Here is a 20,194-nt window from a genome sequence, read left to right on the forward strand (position 1 = left end):
CAAAAAGCTTTTATATCGTTACACGGGATTACCAATCGCCGTATTATGACTATGAAAGATGATTTTTTAAGGCTATAATGTGACTCCTGAAGAGCTCAACTTTAAGAAAATGCACAAAATGTACGGCGACAAATTCCCCAATGACCCAATAAGTTATGAAGCATACAGACAAATTTTCGTCAAAGATTTTAATATTAGTTTCGGGTATCGTCGCTCCGATACGTGTAGTGTGTGTGATGAACACATAGTAAAAATCAAGTCTACTACAAGAGAAACTAAAGAACACTATCGAAAACGAGGCACAGTTGGAATTACAAAATGAAATTAAAGGTTTGGAAAATGAAAATAAATTGCATAAACTTAAATCAGCTACTTTCTATACTAGAAAGCGACACACTAAAATACAATCCAGAAAAATGAGTCAATTGAAGCTATAACCATGGACTTTTCCAAAAATCTTCTTACACCCAACATCACTACCAATGATGTTGGGTGTAAGGCAATTGACCTTTGTCAGTTTTAATATTCATAAGCTCTCAACCAATGAGGCTGTTTTTATACATACCCTGAGACTATTGCCAAGAAAGGTGCTGATGAAGTCGCGTCTTTATTACATGATTTTTGCCATAATATTCTAGGACAAACTGTTAGATGTTTGGAAATATTTTACGACTCATGCGCATGCCAAAATAAGAATTACACCATTATACGCCTCTTACATCATATGGTCCATAAAGAAGGTAGGTTTCATAAAATCAAAATTACATTTCCTATTCGGAGGCACTCGTAGAGTGCGATAAAGACTTTGCTCTCATCAAACAGAAAACAAGAGTTGAAGTTCCATCCCAATGCGTCGAGGTTTTAAAAAGTGCTAGGGTTAATGCTAGCCATTTAATGTTATTGAGTGTACTACAGACATTTTCAATGCATGGACAAAATTTTTAACCCCTCAATATAAAAAACCTGTCCATTTCCAACAAGGCCAATAAAAGAACTAATAATAAGCCATCGACATCCACGAACAATTCAAATACGAGAAAGTTACAATGGAGCTATGTCAAGTTTTGTTCTAATACCCCAAGGCCAGGCATAGCGGCGCAACACCGGACAAACTTTACAATGGCCTCATTCCTATTCCCAAGTTGAAGTATGACCAACTGCAGGAACTTAAAAAGTTTGTAGATGACGTCACAAATCTACTACACTAATTTGCCTTGTCATGCTAATAATAGGACTGTAGATGATACAGATATGGTAAATGACAGCGATGAAGTTATATTTTCTACTAATAATAAGGTCATTTCTTGTTCAGCAAAATTAACTATTAATACCAATGTCTATTATAATATCCGTGCCAAACATGACTTCGGCTGCACATTATTTGACCGTTGTAGCTACTTCGGAATGAAGGTAAGCTACAACGGTCAAATATTAAGGTCCTTAGTAATGTTGTATTCTTGTTATAGCGGCGTTCAAACCTAATTCTTGTGGACTTGGATCGTTTCTCGGTACACCGAAGAGAAGGAATTTTCAATTATTTTTTTTTCCAAAATTCTGTTTATTTTTTTATTTGTTTTTTAGTAGTCCCTAAGTATTGCCCATGTTAATGACTTCTAATAAAAAAATAGTACAAAACGATTTATTTTTTATTGTTTTGCATGGAAGTCTTCAAACTTTCAAATTCGTTTTTCTCAAAAATATAAAAATGTGACTTAGATCGTTCTTCCCCTGTAGTCTTCAATTTATAATATCTGGCATAAGTTTGAGCAGTCGGGATGTGTAAATCGGTGTGCAAAATGTTCTAGTGGCGATCAGGAACCTCGTCGAACACCTGACGCTAGGATTGAAAAGGAGGTCAAGGTGTGTGCTTTTGTGGAAGTAAGTGAACCTTGTTCTAGCTCCCAAATTTCTAAAGAACTTGATATTCCAAGTCGTACATTGCGTGATATTTTGAAAAGAAATAAGTACAAAGCCTATAAAATTAAAAACACTCATGAAATTTTTCCAGAAGATCAAATAAAACGCTTAGAGTTTTGTGAAAAAAATTGATCAAAATAACGACTTTACAAGTAATATTTTATTTACAGACGTGTCATCTTTTTCTCTTCTAGGTCGACATAATTCATCAGTCGTGAGATATTGTTCTCGGGAAAATCTACATTTGAGTGTACCATTACGAACTCAATACCCGCAAAAGGTAGATGTTTGGGCTGCTATTTTAGCCAATCACATTGTAGGGCCTTTTTTATTGATGGTACCTTAAACTCTAAGAGATATTTACTTTTATTACAACAAAATATTATACCCGCTGTATGAAACTTGGATGTTAATTTTGGGGAAATTTGGTTTTAACAAGACGGATGTCCCGCTCACAACTCTAGACAAGTGCAGGGCTATTTAACAAACACTTTTCCTGAACGGCTTATTTCCACAAGAGGTACCATACCATGGCCTCCGCGATCTCCAGATCTGACGCCTTGCGACTACTTCTTATGGGGCTATTTGACGGAAATTCTTTACCAACACCGACATGAAAGAGCCGTTAATTTGGACGAATTGCGACTTAGAATTATTAATATTTCTAGGTCCATTACACCTGAAATGTTAGCCAATGTACGTAGAGAATTTTACGACAGGTTGGGATACTATGAAGCCCAACAAGGAGGTGTATTTGAACACCTTATTAAATAATCCATTTAATTAGAATTATAATTTTGTTTAAGAGTTATTTTTCATTTTATTTTAGAATATTGTATTTAGTTTTCACCAAAGGTTTTTAAGATTTGAGCATATTAAAGTTGTTTTTTTGACTTGCGATTATGAGCACGTTTAAAAACAACATAAATTTTTATCTTTCGTGTGCGCGTAAAATTCCAATACTTGATTCGAGGCTAACCTACCCATCTCCAAGCGCTTGCTAAACATGACTGCGAGCAAGAAATTAAAACAAGTGTCTACGTAACAACTTTTCCGATGGAGCGCACTGTTTCGCCCCGTCGCCTGATCGCCCCGTGGCACCGTCGATTCATTTAAATATGTACTTGCACTTTATATTATTATCCTGTATTGATTGTATTTAGATATTAGGTTTTTGAAGCCGAACGGAATGGTTGTTTTGATTTTGATAGATTTAATTATACTGGTGACACGTTATTGAGTTATTATACGGATATATCTGGTAGTAATAAAATATATTTTCAATTTTTTTTAAAGTCTAGTCGAACCCGTCGATTTTTGTTTCGAGAGTGTGGTATTTACTTTCATACTCTTTGGGACAGTATTTTGTCTTTTGAAAAATGTTTTTAGGAGCGTCTATACCTATATTTCATTAATAGGAATTCCTACTGATGCGATATACGCCCCTTTAGGAAAAAAAAATAGATAGGTAGGTACTTTTTTTTTCTCGCACTAAGGCATATCGCATTTTTCCTTAAAAACCCTTATTATTTAAATAAAAATTATAATATTTTTATTCCTTATACAGTGCAAAACTATAATGTATGTAACAAATCCTAATAAGAAAATTAAGTGGGACAGTCAAAACTATGTTTGAACTCGAATTCATTTCAACTTAAAATATCGAAAAAAAGTGTTTTTTATTTTTGCATTTTTTTAATTATTTTTTATTTTTTATTCAAAGTAAGTATTATTTATTTTTGCATCTATTTTTTGACTTTGACGTTGTCATAATTTTAGGTTGGAATGATTGTTGAGTAAACCAAAAAGAAAACGAAAGTTGATCCAAAAAAAAATCCTAAATAACATAAAAATGCCTATTATATAGCCTGTTGTTTACGTTGATTCTATATACCTATAGGTATCTGAAGAAGATTTTTTCCGGGCATGAATTGTGCAGCGGCCTTAAGAGCGTAATCCAATTCAGCCAAGAAAATTTCAAAAATAGTACAGAAGTGTTCAAAGTAGTACAGAAGGGGTGACGTTTAGTACTATCGATTATCAATCAACGATATCGATTAGCAATCACTCAACGATATTAGAATTTAGCCGGTAAAAACTGCGTTGAAAGCCTTTTCTGGATAGATGAGATCTAAGAAACTAGCGCTTTTTTAATATTATTTTTTTATAAAATTGTTAGTTAATGGATTAATCTAGACATCTCTAGAATCAATTTTTTGAAATTTAAATTCTAAACAGCTAAAATATAGCGTTGAAAATTACCTTAATTTTCTGTATGTTTAAGCATTGTTTTTTATATGATTTTAGGCGTAATTAAAAAAAATAAAACTACAGAAGTCTAGTTTTGCCCTTTCTGAACAAATATTTTAAAACCCCATATCAAAAAACCTTTTAGATTCTTAGATCTCTCATCTATCCAGAAAAGCCCTTTTTTGGCCAATTTTCGCAGGCGTATGATGCCTCTTTTTCTGGGAGACTCTCTGTTTGTAAGGTTGGCGCATCAGCTATAATTTTTTTTGGCGAATGTGCACCTCACGTTATTTTAATAAATTGTTAAAAGTTGATCCCGAGGTCATAATTTTATTTAGAAATACTACCTACATATTTAATATGTCAATACCAAAAGTAGATTATTATATTTTATTTTCTGGTTTTTGGCTTCTCTTTTAATTAGCATTTTATTACTTCTATGACTGCACAATTTCACTTGGCCGAATGAAACCTTTAAAACGAGGTATTTTATTAAATTTGTCCTTATTCTAATTTAAAATCATAAAGCTATCTCCTCCCTCTATTAAGGTACCTACCTAGGGGTTTCTGGTTGCCGATGCCGGGTTAATTCCATAAGGTTGGTGAATATAATAATATTGTATTGTCATAAGACAAGAACCCAATGTTTGTGTAAAATTTTGTTACAATCGGTTAAGTAGAAGTAGTTCAAAAGTCAAAAAGTTAGTGCAATATTTGAGACAATCAAAATGTATATATATTTTAGATACGGGCCAAAGATGAATAAAACTGTTAAAAAACAAATTCTATTAATACTAATATACCTAAAATAACTCAATTAACGTGTCACTAGTAAATCTATCTAACTCAAAACAACCATTTCAGCTTTCAGCCTCGAAAAACGTTTTATTTATTATACAGGTAATACAATTTCAGCGATGGCTTGACGGGGCCACGGGGCGATAAGGCGACGGGGCAATACCAGTGCGTTCTATCTGAAAAGTTGTTACGTAGACTCTTGTGAAATTAAATTCACATTGCGAGCGGTACGGAGAATCGGCGTCGCTATCGGTGGGAGGCTACCGATGCAGTCGTTCTCTGTCTACTCTCTATCTATTAGGTCTAATATATTAAAACTCAATCCGTAAGATTCAACTCGCCAAACGTGTATATACTTTATCACAATATGAGTAACTTTGTTATAGTTCCTGGTTTCTTAAAAAAAAATACAAATTAAAAAAGTTTCCATACTTTTGGCCACCACTGAATATATCTTTTTTAGGGTTAATAATTTGTGGTTGCTTATATAGGAAGCTTAAGATTGTGGCTATAAATTATTAAAATATAGTTTATATTATGAAGTCGCAGAGAATATGTTGGTTTTTATTATATCTTAAAATAAATGGTTTATACTGTTGTGCTGTATTGCTAAAAATAAATAAATAATTAAATTAATGTTCTACTATAAGGTAAATATATTTTAGTTGTAGCTTTGAATAAGTACACACGCAAGCTTTGTTTATTAAAACAAATTCAACTTACCCAGGTTTAGGATCAAGACACATGCCTCTGGGTTGCGTAATATTCTCCTTAACCAGCACAATCCTATTTAGACCATTCTCTTTGGACACTTCTATAGTATTTAACTTAGAATCCAACCAATAAATATTCCCTCCTATCCAATCATAAGCCAGGCCCTCCACCAAATCCAGTCCAGTGGATATAATGTCCACCGGTACACTGTTTCTATCCAATTTCGATATTTTCTTCAATTTCATGTCGGACCAGAAAATCGTCCCGCTGTGCATGTTCGACGCAGTTGCCACAACATTTTCCACAATAATTGGCACCCTTTCCAAACCCTGGTCCTTTAAATCAGCCACAAGGATTGAGTGTCGATTGGAGATAATCAGGAAGGCAGACGAATGATCTAAATGGGAAATATTTTAGGGTAAATGACGATTTTTTAGCAAAGAAATACTCACTATACGCTTTGCAAGAATGTTTGTTGGGTTCTAAAAGATATCCAGGGACACAGCTGCAGAAATAAGAACCTTTCGTGTTGGTACAGCTTTGAGAGCACAGACCTGGGGGATCGCATTCGTTTAAGTCTTCGCAGTTACGTCCGTCGCTCATTAGAGTTTCGCCCTCTGGGCACAAACATAGCGCTCCCTAGTGTTAAAAAAATATATTAAAATTAAAGGATAAATGCTATATAAATAAGAATGCTGATCTTTATACCGGGTGGTGCGTCGCCGAGCGGAACATAGGAAAACCCATGTAAATTTTAAGGGGGTCAATTATTGGTTTCCTTGTACAATGAACCAAATGTTCAGAATTGCCGGTATTGCAGCCAAGAAAATGAACATCGCTTTGTTCATACTCGGACACAATATCCCCAAAAAACAAATGTATTCGTGGGAATTATCGAACACCATATCATTGGACCCTTTTTTATTGACTATAACCTAACAGCTGAAACCTATTTGGACTTATTTCGAAATCAAATTGGACCCGCCTTGGAAGAAGTTTTTCAGGAAGATCAAATAATCTGGTACCAAATGGATGGTTGCCCGGCCCATAATGTTCGTATGGTTAGAGAAAATGCTTTTAACGGCAATATTATTGGTCCACGGTACCGGATACTATGGCCAGCCAGGTCACCTGATCTTTCACCGAATGACTTCTTTTTGTGGGGTCATTTAAAAAGTGTCATTTATAAAAGTGTAAAATTTGAGAATCTAAACCAGTTACAAAACGCTATTTCGTTAGAATGTAATAAAATTTCCCAATATCAACTTTGTAAGGTTAGAAATGAATTTTATGATCGGTTTGTTTAGCTGTTAATGGGGGGTTGTTTGAAAATTTGATTAATTGATGTTCTTATGTAATTCTCTATTATTTTTAGAAAGTTATTGTATTTTATCTTATTTTATTTTTCCACGCTTTATAATAGTAAAATATTAAGAGTTCTGTTCTCTGTTTTTCGGATCTATTTTCGATCTTCTGAGTTAAGCATTTACAATTATTTATTGCAATGTCTTTTGACTCGAATTTACTAACAATAGGTTTAATGGTTGAAATGGACCAGATAGACTTGATGGGAAAATAAATTGAAAACATTTCAGATACTGCTATTGGTTTATACTCTATTTCAGAAGTGTATAGAGCAATAAACTGGGGAATTCCGTTCTGTTTGGCTACATTTCGTGGTAGTTCATAGGCGCAGGTACTTATAATATTTATGAATTTAATTTTCACGGATTAAATGCCTTTATTTTAAAAGAGATTAAATACTAAATAAATACTTTTAATCCTTTTGTATAGGTACCTTATAAATTAAGTTAAAAGATACATTATTTAATATAATTATTAAATAATGTATCTTTTAACGCTTTGTAACATGCAAAAATGGGGTCAGGTAATATATACAGACTATAAATACTTTTAAATCATATTTTAAACGTTAGTAGTCACTGCTACGCTGTAGTGTAATCACAATATTATTATCCCAATATTTAAAAAATGGAGGTATTCAGTCCCACGAAAAGATGTACTAAAAATTCTCCACTATCGCTGAGTGAAAAAGTTATTATTTTAAATGTACATGATTGCATAAAACACGATTACCCTAGTTTTACTGTGCAAGAAATTGTTGAAAAATGTTCTCGAATGAGTGGAATTGAAGTCCACCATTTTCAAATTGTTGCGGGAAAGAAAAGTAGCAGGTCAAGTGGAATCTCCCAAGCAAAAGCCAGGACGACCTACAAAAGTCCTTGATGAAAATGCTAAATGTATAATTCGAAGAAAAGTTCACTCTTTTTATTTTAAAAAGGAAATACCCACCCTAGACAAAATTTTAATGGAGCTTGGCCGAGATGACAGTATTCCGTTGATAAGTAGAAAACTTTTATGGAAAACTTTAAAAAATATGGATTTTGCCTGGGAAAAGCATAATCGCAAAGCACTTTTACTGGAGAGCGACGAAATTGTTTGTTGGAGACGACAATACTTGAGAAGTATCAAGCAGTAACGCAGGGAGCAAAAGAAAGTGTTTTATCTTGATGAGACGTGGATTAACGAAGGTTATATAGTCCAAAAAATGTGGCAAGACAAAAATATAACCAGTGCTCGCCAAGCTTTCATAGAAGGCCTGTCTACGGGTATTAAAGTACCTTCGGGAAAAGGAAAAAGATTTATAATCACACATATTGTAAGCGAAGAGGGATTTTTAAAAGAAGGTCTGCTAACCTTTGAGTCGACTCGCACAGGAGATTACCATGAAGACATGAACTCAGACGTTTTCGAGGACTATTTTGGTGAAATGATAAAATTTCTTCCGGCTAATTCGGTGGTGGTTATGGATAATGCAAGCTATCATTGACGACGAATAGAGAAGACGCCAACTTCAAGTTGGAGAAAGCAAGAAATTATCGATTGGCTGACTGCAAAAGGTATTGCGTTTGAAGCAAATTTGATAAAAAAAGAACTGCTGACAATAGCACTTACACAAAACTCGTTTCATGAAATACGCCGTGGAAGATATAGCCGAAAAATATAATATAACTGTACTGCGCTTACCGCCATATCATTGCGAACTAAATCCTATAGAACTGATATGGGCGCAGGTAAAAGGATTTGTAGCAAGACAAAACACGACTTTTAAAATGAAAGATGTTAAGCTACTGTTTGATCAAGCCATTACGGAAGCGACACCAGAGAATTGGCGAAAAGCAGTCCAGCATGTAATTAAGCAAGAGGACAAAATGTGGGATCTTGACAACCTCATCGATCAGACAGTCGATCCTTTAATTATAATGTCAAGAGGTGATGACAGTTCGTCAGATGACGAAGAAGACTACAATCTATTATAATTTAAAATTGTTATACACTGTTCAAAAAGTGCCAGATCCAAAAGTGACATTTTCAACTGCTTTACTCTACATATTATGTTCAATAAATTTGTGAAAAAAATATATTATTCCATTTAAACAAAAGTAACTTTCTAAAATAAAATAGCATTTAAGTACATTAATTATAAGGTAAAAAACAAGTCCCAGTTGCACGCCTTTGGCGAACCGTTTTCAATGTTTATCAGTGGGTAACAATGGGCAAAACTCATAAATTGACCCAAAACCGGGTGGTACTACCTGCAATCAACGAAAAGAAAGAATTTTACATTGAAACTAATACCCAACTAAGGTAGTGGCATAAAATATTGGTGGATCACCAGGTACCACTTTTGCATACCTAATGAGGTTTTATTGCTCTACACACTTCTGAAATAGAGTATAATTAAATTCTAAGTATGATAAAATTATTTTTTTAATAATCGATAATAATAATTGTTATTGGTTTAACTTCATCGTTATATTAAATAAAAGTTTAGGTAAAAAAGTAATGTTAACGTGTCTTACTTTGTATGGTTGTGAGATTGATAAAACGAAAAAAAAAAACATTTCTTATATTCGGCTGTACGTCGGATTTGACAAAGCCTTATAACAAATTGTTTGCTGGTGGCTGGTGTCTGGTTTTACCTGAGCCGAAAATTTGGTAATTTTGCAATTACATTTAATTGAATAATTCAAGATTCACATATTAAAATTTTTTGAAACTTTGCACGATGATTTGCCAGATTGGTCTCTTCAAAAAGTTATCTTACATTTTTTCTGTAAAATGTACAGGGAAGCCAATAATTGAACCCCTTAAAATTTACATGGGATTTCCTATGTTCCGCTCGGCGACGCACCACCCGGTGAATAATAATAGAAGAATAATAGATAATAGAAGCACTGTCTGCTGAGGAGAAGATTAATTTAAATCCGAATGAAACTAATTTATTATGCGCTGGCTGTAAAATTAAAAGAAATTCGATTAAAATAACCGATACTTGAATAAGTCAACTTTAAAATTCATGTCTATAGTCAAAAATATTGGGTTAATTATTGGAGATCTTGGTTACACTGAACCCGTTCAAGAGTGCATAATGAATATTGCAAATGAAATTAAAAAAAAAAAAAGGCATCAAACTGAAATTTTTTTCAATTTTGTGCACAAGATCTTCGATACCCCACTCTTTTAAAACTTGGCCAAAAAATAGAAAATAAAATCGATCAATAAAAATGGAACGCAAGGTCTATTATAAGCATACATTTAAAAATTGCAGTACTCGAGAAAAATGGCCAGAACCTAATAAACTAACTCCGTCTAAGAAAAAAGATATGCCGGTACAGTTTAATTAATTTAACAATTTTTTTATAAACTCTACTATCTCAAATCAGCCTTTATCCAAAATATTAGAACGCGTATTGGATGTAAAAATAAGGAGCCATATTAATAAATTTTCAATATTACCCATTAAGCAATCGGGATTTCGAAGTGGATATAGTTGCGCAACAGCAATGGCAAATATTATTTTTAAATTAATATTTTTCGTGCCCGAGACAATAACAAAATCACTGCTCTGGTATTGCTAGATTTTGCTAAAGCATTCGATTTTTTAAATCATCAAATATTGGTAGCCTTACTGCACTACATAGGATTCTCAAAGCATGCTATAGCTTTAATAAAGTCATTTGTAAGTAATAGGTCTTAAATGGTAAAAAATTGATGCGAACTTTTCAAGTTGTCTTTCAGTTTTTAATGGGATTCCCCGAAAGGTAGCATATTGGGGTCACTACTATTTAGTATTTATACAACATGCTTTCCTCACTATCTTGAACACTGTAAGTATCACTTCTATGTAGATAATACGCAGTTGTATTACTCCTTTTTACCTTCTGATCATTTAACTGCTTTGAACCATATAAATTCTGATCTTGATGCACTTGTTAAACTCTCTAGTAAACATATGTTAAAAGTAAACCCTAGAAAATGTGTAGTTATTTTCTCTTTAGAAGTAAAATTCAAATAAAGACTATTTATTTAAAAAAATGATTTGTTGGAAATCAAAAACTTCAAAAGTAGTTGAGAACACCAAGAGTTTAGGTTTAACACTTGATTAACAACTAAAGATTAGTGGTCACATCACCTAATCTTAAAAAATCGTACTATGTTCTAAAAACCATGTACCCTCATAGGCATTACTTAGATCTGAATATTCAACGTGACCTATGCGACTCTCTTGTGTTGTCAAATTTTAATCATTGTGATGGGGGTTTATGGACCTGGTCTAGATGGTCAAGACTCCTATAGAGTTAAAAAAATGCAAAACACTTGTGATTATTTTATTTATGATAATAATAGGCGAGGTCATGTATCACATAATGTCACTTAATATGTTTAATAGACGTAAGCTACATTTCAGTGTGCTATTTTATAAAATTATTAAATACCGCAGTCCTCCCTACGTATACAACAAAATTACATTTCGGACAAACATTCACCATTAAGAAATAAATCTTTTACCTACTACTACCCAAACACAAAAATTTATTTTTCAAAAAATCATTCTCTTATAATATTTGTCATATCATTAATACGCTACCACCCGATATAACTGATATTTCGAATTCCATTTATAGATTTAAACAAAAAATAAGGCATATTTTATTAGATAATCAGTAATATGCATATTTGAGCTACAACATTAATTTTTCTTGTTTATAAATTATAATTGAATGGCTAGTATTAAATATATTCTCGCTTATTTAATAATTCAACTACTTAGATATAATGTATGTACATTATATCCAGTAGTTAATTTAGTTTAATTCGTTAGTTTTATTTAAAAAGTAGTTTAGTCCAAAAGTTTTTTATGTTATAGCTGTGTAGGAAGAACAGAACCTGCATTTTCCATGCAGAAATCTGATACACTGGCTTTTATTTACCTCAATATATTCTATGTAATTTTCATGGTAAATAATAAACGTTATTACTATTATTATTAACTATAAAAATTGTGACAAAATAGGATTATATCGTCTCTAAAAAAATTATTCTCGATAAGAGGACAACATGAATACAAAAATAAATAAAGTACTTAGTAATGTAAGGATGGTCAATATTCAATATTCAATATTAATTTTGTTTAAAATCTGTGTGAACGTACTTTTTAGTCGAGAAATAGAGGGTCTCTTTCGTCAACGGTTTCGACAACTTAAAAAATTATTTTTTACAAGTTAAAGATTTTCTGAATTCCTTAAAACTATTCTTCAATATAAAAAAAAAACAAATATAGGGTAGAGTGCTCTAAGAGTGCGCGGTCTATAAGAGTACGCACTCGTGGATTTTTGGAGCACGTCGTCGACAACAACAAGGTGTTAGTTCGTACTAATTAAGAGGAGTGTCTGCATGTTTCTTGTGCATTTTAAGCAAATAAACAGCGATAATAACGTTATTAGGTAAGTTTCAGGAATTTTATTTGTTTTGCTATTATATTTTGACATTTTGGATATTGTACACAACTAGTGTTATAAAATGCTCGAGAATTTATTTTTCGAGAACGTTCCTCGAGCATGAACGAGCACGAACGAGAATTTTGAGCACATATGAGCATAAATGAAAAAAATGCAAAGGAAACATATTAGGAAAATATCTGAAATTAAAAATGTTTGTGTTTATTTATGTTCTATTTATTAAGTTAAACTTTTAAACAACCTATTTAGGAACTCTCCTCCGAACTATCCTCTCCCTCCTCGCGCTCGCTTAATTTTAAATCACTCAGAATTTCCGTTTAATCAAATTCAGACTCGTCAGACTCAGAAGAATCATCTTCAATGGTATTAATTTCAGCCCCAGATTTGGTAGTAGAATGTTCACATTTTTGGGGAACGTTCGGATTCATGCTCATTCGTGCTCTTGAGAATAAACGTCACGAAAAAAGTCGTGAACGTTCGCGAACGTTCTTCGAGAATAAACAGGAACGTTCCATTGCTCACAACACTATACACAACTGTAGTTTTCAAGAATTTCGCGGTCATATTTTGTCATGCTCAATAAACCTTGAAGAATCGTATAAATCATACCGTTGTTTACAATTTCGAACCAAGATAGAGGCAGCACTGGCGCTTTTTAAAACATGCTCGTTTTGTAAGAGTGCGCAATCATTAATATTGTTAGAGTACGCGCGCACTCTTACAAACCAGGTTTTTTGTTCTAACGGATTAAACGTATTTTTTCTTGTGTTTCAGCATGTCTGGCAGAAAACGAAGTTCTCAACGTGCTTTATGCTCACCGGCGGTTATGGAGGCAGAAAGACAGAGGATTGAAAATGGAGAAAGTAAAAGAAGCGTGGCAAAATCCTTAGGAATGGCGGAAAGCACGTTAAGAAAAAGGCTTAAAAGCACAACTGTCGCTACAAAACTGGGAAGATTCGACATTACCTTAACAGCAGAAATGGAAGAAGAGTTGTGTAATTATATTAAAACAATAGACAACATGTTTTACGGGTTAACTTCTAGAGCTCTAAGAAGTCTAGCATTTGAGTTCGCTGAAAAAAACAAATTAAAACATCGTTTTAATATAACTTCAAAAATGGCAGGCAAGGGCTGGCTGCGTGGATTTGTTTAAAACGGCACAAAGATGTTACATTAAGGCAACTCACCGCTACAAGCGTCGCCAGGGCTGATGGGTTTAATAAACCACAGTGTGAGCGGTTTTATAAAAACCTCTCGGAGTTAATGAACAAATATAAATTTCCGCCACATGCAATTTACAATATGGACGAATCGGGATTTTCAACTGTCCCAAACAAGCCCCCTAAAGTTTTTTCTACAAAAGGAAAAAGGTGTGTCAATAAAATATCAAGCGCAGAACGGGGAACCAATGTTATTGTTGTATGTGCAATGGGTGCTAGTGGACAATTTATTCCTCCCGCATTTATAAATCCACGTAAAAGAATGAAGGCAGAACTTTTGGACGGAGCTTCGTCATCTTCAATTGGAATGGTATAGTAGTTTCATCAATCAGGACTTGTTTGTTGATTATGCCACACATTTGCGAGATCATGCTAGGCCAACAAAAGAACAACCAGTACTAATGATAATGGATAACCACACTTCCCATTGTTCTATTGCAGCAGTTGATTTTTTTCGACAATATAACATTATCGCATTAACAGTTCCTCCTCATAGTAGCCACCGTATGCAGCCACTTGACCGATGTTTTTTTAGCCCGTTAAAAAAGTTTTATTCCAACGAGTGTGAAAAATGGTTGACGAACCATCCAGGGCGGGTAATTACGGTCTACCAAATTGCTTCAATATTTGCACCTGCATATTTTAAAGCTGCTACTTTAACGAATGCGATGGAAGGTTTTAAAGTGACAGGGATATGTCCCTTTATTGATGATATATTTACCGAAGCTGACTTCATGGTCATTTTAGTCACAGAACGAGAAAATTCTGCTACAGCTACAGTAGCTACGCAAGTAGAAGCGCCAAACATTCAGTTAGAAGTCGCTGATAACTCAACATCTAAAATCAATATTCAACCTCATCAAATCTCTGAATTAGCCTCCGAAAATGCTTCCAAAGTTCTTGACAGTACAACTGTTGTTCTTGAGAGTTCCACTACTAAAAAAAAAATCACCTCAGCCTACAGAGCTGGTTTCGAACACATCTGCAATCATTTCAACTTTGGAACAAACAGTTGCTGTAGCGCCAGAAACCAAAACATTTGATTTATCGAACACTTCTGGAACATCATCAACTTGTATTAAATTAACAACAATTTCTCCATTACCCAAATCAATTACGTTCAGGTCAACAAGTCGCAGAAGCAAAAAGTCGGAAATTATCACCAGCTCCCCATATAAGGACCTGTTGAAGAAAAAGAGAAAAAAAAACTGAAACCTATAGTCAAACTAGATATGGGCGATAACGTACCACCACCACAAGAGCTTTCGGAAGAGAGTTTAAAAAGAAAATGCGCTGTGAACCTCAGACAGGCAAAGAAGACACCGAAAAATGGAAAAGCTGTTTTGAAGAAGCCAAATTCACCGCCTCATAAGAAAATGTGGAGCTGTCCAGGGTGCAACGAAACATTTAAAGAACCTGTTACAGATGACTGGATTGAGTGCATATTGTGTGCTGAATGGTGGTATGAAAAATGCAGTGCCTACGAGGGTTCTGGATATTACACATGTGACCTATGTTCATAAAATTGCGTGCGTACTTTTACAATACTAAATGCGTACTCTTAAAAAACGGGTTTATAAGAGTGCGCAAAATAACATTTTTTTAAGTTTAATTTCTGTTGAAGTACTGATGTTTAGTTTGCGAAATATACCTTATTTTGTTGTTTAAGTATCAACAGTCATAAATTAAAAAAAATATATTTTCAACGCAATTCGTTTGGATTTTTTACCTGATTAAACCATAAGTGCGCACTCTTGAAACACTCAACCCTATTGCTTTTTCAACTACTAAGGTTAACCGTCCAAACTATGAGGTGATTCTAACTGGTACATTAGATGAGCCAATAAAAGTATTTACAAATATAAAATATCTAGGTATCCTAGTAGACCAGCATTTGAGATGGCGTCTGCACGTTTAATACTTGACAAAAAAAACAGGTTTTATTATATAAATTATTTTTACTAAGAGAAATTCTGTCAAGAAAACTCTGTTAATTAAAAAAATATTTATAAATAATTTAATAATAAAAATTTAATAAATTGGGTAAAGTAAACAAGAGTTTTGATTGGAGTGTAATATCGGGAGGGAAAAGGATGGAAAAAGTATGGGAAGTGAGGGCTAGAAAATAGGTACCAGGAAACCAAGGGAAAAAGAAAGAGAGGAGGGAGACTCAAAGGGAAGCCGACTAGCACTAACCACTTAGGTAGAGTGGCGTGGATTCAACAAGAGTTCAATAAAATATAAGCACCACCTGTTTTATCCCGAATGGATAAGAAGATCCCGATGACCAAGAAAACAGGAAATTACTAAAAGCACTATACCTATAAACCTGAAAGAAAATCTCACAAGGAAGAACAGATAGGGAAATCTGTAAATACAATCAATTATATTGACCCACAATAATATGTAAGTGTAATGGTGTAATTAATAATATACTTCAAAGAAATAAATTAACAATGAAATAAATAATAACCCTTTATTTTGGCTAATAGTCAAACAAACTATCTGCTATTAAATTACAGCTTTAGTGTAAGAGCACCTTAAACTCATGGGTTCACACTAAAAGTCCCTTATCTAACTTAAAAAGTTAGTTTATCTTTCAAAATTTAAAATAAAAAAAAGATTTAGTTCTGAGATGAATTTAAGTGAATGTATGTTAAAAGAAAAGTTAATAATCCATCTTATTACTGTAAAAACAATTTATGTTGCCCTTCTTAAATATAGTGTCTATATCAATGGTAAAATCCTTTATTCAGTTTACAAGGATATCTATACGGTTTGTTAAATTGAAATAACTAATATACACTCAATTATGATGAAAATACTCAATACAACAGTGTACTAGTCAAATCTAAAAATAAGGGCGATAAAATGTATGTATTTTTGAGGTTAGTATTTCGTATAATATACTACAGTACAGCTAACAAATATCGCTAGAACTCTGGTTAGATGGTTTACTGACTGCATGGTTCACTATACATCACAGACATAGATCAAACCTGGCTCCAAAAGGACTTCATGTTTGAGACGGAGAACCTGGGTGGATCGGTTTAACAGTAGATGTCAATGTAGATGTTGTGGAGGTTATTAGAGTGGATGAGTGGAGATTTCTACTTCTTATAGCAGTAAGGCAAAAACCATACCAAGAACAAAAAAAAGGCTAATGAAATTGGAATTCAAAGGCTTGTTCTTCAAGACTCGAACTTCTATTGAAGAATGAGCTGGGATCTTATTGGCTAGGATATGACTTTTGACATGCAATGCATTTTTGAAGTGAAATCCAAACAATTAAAAAAAAATAATGTTATGATTAAAAATGTGAGTTTCATCATAAGAGTTGAGAATTATTAATATCAACTATTTATTTTATTAACTTTAGAACGAGAATAACTTATACTCTATTTCAGAAGTGTGTAGAGCAATAAAACCTCATTAGGTATGTAAAAGTGGTACCTGGTGATCCACCAATATTTTATGCCACTACCTTAGTTGGGTATTAGTTTCAATGTAAAATTCTTTCTTTTCGTTGATTGCAGGTAGTGCCACCCGGTTTTGGGTCAATTTATGAGTTTTGCCCATTGTTACCCACTGATAAACATTGAAAACGGTTCGCCAAAGGCGTGCAACTGGGACTTGTTTTTTACCTTATAATTAATGTACTTAAATGCTATTTTATTTTAGAAAGTTACTTTTGTTTAAATGGAATAATATATTTTTTTCACAAATTTATTGAACATAATATGTAGAGTAAAACAGTTGAAAATGTCACTTTTGGATCTGGCACTTTTTGAACAGTGTATAACAATTTTAAATTATAATAGATTGTAGTCTTCTTCGTCATCTGACGAACTGTCATCACCTCTTGACATTATATTTAAAGGATCGACTGTCTGATTGATGAGGTTGTCAAGATCCCACATTTTGTCCTCTTGCTTAATTACATGCTGGACTGCTTTTCGCCAATTCTCTGGTGTCGCTTCCGTAATGGCTTGATCAAACAGTAGCTTAACATCTTTCATTTTAAAAGTCGTGTTTTGTCTTGCTACAAATCCTTTTACCTGCGCCCATATCAGTTCTATAGGATTTAGTTCGCAATGATATGGCGGTAAGCGCAGTACAGTTATATTATATTTTTCGGCTATATCTTTCACGGCGTATTTCATGAAACGAGTTTTGTGTAAGTTTGCTATTGCCAGCAGTTCTTTTTTTATCAAATTTGCTTCAAACGCAATACCTTTTGCAGTCAGCCAATCGATAATTTCTTGCTTTCTCCAACTTGAAGTTGGCGTCTTCTCTATTCGCCGTGAATGATAGCTTGCGTTATCCATAACCACCACCGAATTAGCCGGAAGAAATTTTATCATTTCACCAAAATAGTCCTCGAAAACGTCTGAGTTCATGTCTTCATGGTAATCTCCTGTGCGAGTCGACTCAAAGGTTAGCAGACCTTCTTTTAAAAATCCCTCTTCGCTTCCAATATGTGTGATTATAAGTCTTTTTCCTTTTCCCGAAGGTACTTTAATACCCGTAGACAGGCCTTCTATGAAAGCTTGGCGAGCACTGGTTATATTTTTGTCTTGCCACATTTTTTGGACTATATAACCTTCGTTAATCCACGTCTCATCAAGATAAAAAACTTTCTTTTGCTCCATGCGGTACTGCTTGATACTTCTCAAGTATTGTCGTCTCCAACAAACAATTTCGTCGCTCTCCAGTAAAAGTGCTTTGCGGTTATGCTTTTCCCAGGCAAAATCCATATTTTTTAAAGTTTTCCATAAAAGTTTTCTACTTATCAACGGAATACTGTCATCTTGGCCAAGCTCCATTAAAATTTTGTCTAGGGTGGGTATTTCCTTTTTAAAATAAAAAGAGTGAACTTTTCTTCGAATTATACATTTAGCATTTTCATCAAGGACTTTTGTAGGTCGTCCTGGCTTTTGCTTGGGAGATTCCACTTGACCTGCTACTTTTCTTTCCCGCAACAATTTGAAAATGGTGGACTTTCCAATTCCATTCATTCGAGAACATTTTTCAACAATTTCTTGCACAGTAAAACTAGGGTAATCGTGTTTTATGCAATCATGTACATTTAAAATAATAACTTTTTCACTCAGCGATAGTGGAGAATTTTTAGTACATCTTTTCGTTGGACTGAATACCTCCATTTTTTAAATATTGGGATAATAATATTGTGATTACACTACAGCGTAGCAGTGACTACTAACGTTTAAAATATGATTTAAAAGTATTTATAGTCTGTATATATTACCTGACCCCATTTTTGCATGTTACAAAGCGTTAAAAGATAGGTACCTATACAAAAGGATTAAAAGTATTTATTTAGTATTTAATCTCTTTCAAAATAAAGGCATTTAATCCGTGAAAATTAAATTCATAAATATTATAAGTACCTGCGCCTATAAACTACCACGAAATGTAGCCAAACAGAACGGAATTCCCCAGTTTATTGCTCTATACACTTCTGAAATAGAGTATAGAAATTGAAAAAATTTTTTTAAAGTTCTGTAATGTGAAGGGTAATAAAACCCATTTTATTCTCTTGTGTGGAATCACTGGGAATTTCCCAATTTCGGGGCGTAAATAAGCGTGGATAAACTATATGATCTTATAAACTTAATGATCGTTTTAAACCTGAAAAAACAAATTTTAATTCACTCAAAGATTGAACCGTTGATCTTTTGACCGCAATAAAACCCTAATTACCTGTTGTAACCAAGTGATTTAAGTAAGTTATTTTTTTGTGGACTTTTATGGTTTAATATTTTTTAGTAAAATACTATTCTTTAGTTAATTAGTAAGAAGAAGAATTTTCATTCATTTAGAATCACTTTCAAGCCGACCCTATTCCCTTTGTCACTTCTTAAAAACGTTGGTCCTGGCACCATGGGGCTTAACGGTCTAATATGAGAATATGAGAATTCGTTGATTTTCAAATCTGCTACAAAAACATCCCCACAACAAAGATAAATACATCTTTTTTTCAATGTACTAAAAGGGGACGAAAGTAATAGCAAGACCATACAACCTCTTTCTATATTTCTATTCCGAAGGTTGCCGATGGCAACCCGAACGAAGCCAGTTGAGATTGAGAAATATAATAGAAATAGAAAGAAATTTTCTTTCTATCGAGTTAGAGAGTTCGCTCGCTGGTCACGAACAAACGACAATACCATAACAATAATAAAAATCGGTATCAAAATTCGTATTAAAATCGACCTCCAAATGTAAATACTTCTAATAACATTCAAGTCTTGACGTTTTCTTTTAACATAAAGTCGTTTAAGTGCGTAATTAAATTGATATTTTTAACTTTTTTTATCGGCAGTGGAAAAAATGTTGTATTTTTTCTATTTATTATTCATGAGAATTGTCAAGTTTTCCATTCATCAAAAAAAAAATCATTTTACACATTTGTTACATAAATAACTATTTTATTTGCGTTCAAAAACC

General features: G+C 33.4%; 1 protein-coding gene across 1 annotated transcript in view; it reads right to left on the minus strand.

Moving 5' to 3' along the window:
• LOC126739391 (low-density lipoprotein receptor-related protein 2) overlaps window positions 1–20,194 on the minus strand; it is a 392,746-nt gene that overhangs the window by 176,327 nt on the left and 196,225 nt on the right. Inside the window, exons 20-21 of the mRNA XM_050445052.1 lie at window positions 6,132–6,318; window positions 5,689–6,076 (exon numbers count right to left, since the gene is read on the minus strand). Of these exons, the coding sequence (XP_050301009.1) occupies window positions 5,689–6,076; window positions 6,132–6,318 (575 nt within the window). The remainder of the gene's footprint in view (window positions 1–5,688; window positions 6,077–6,131; window positions 6,319–20,194) is intronic.

This window comes from Anthonomus grandis, chromosome 8 (genome assembly GCF_022605725.1).
Source record: "Anthonomus grandis grandis chromosome 8, icAntGran1.3, whole genome shotgun sequence".
Classification (NCBI taxonomy): Eukaryota; Metazoa; Arthropoda; class Insecta; order Coleoptera; family Curculionidae; genus Anthonomus; species Anthonomus grandis.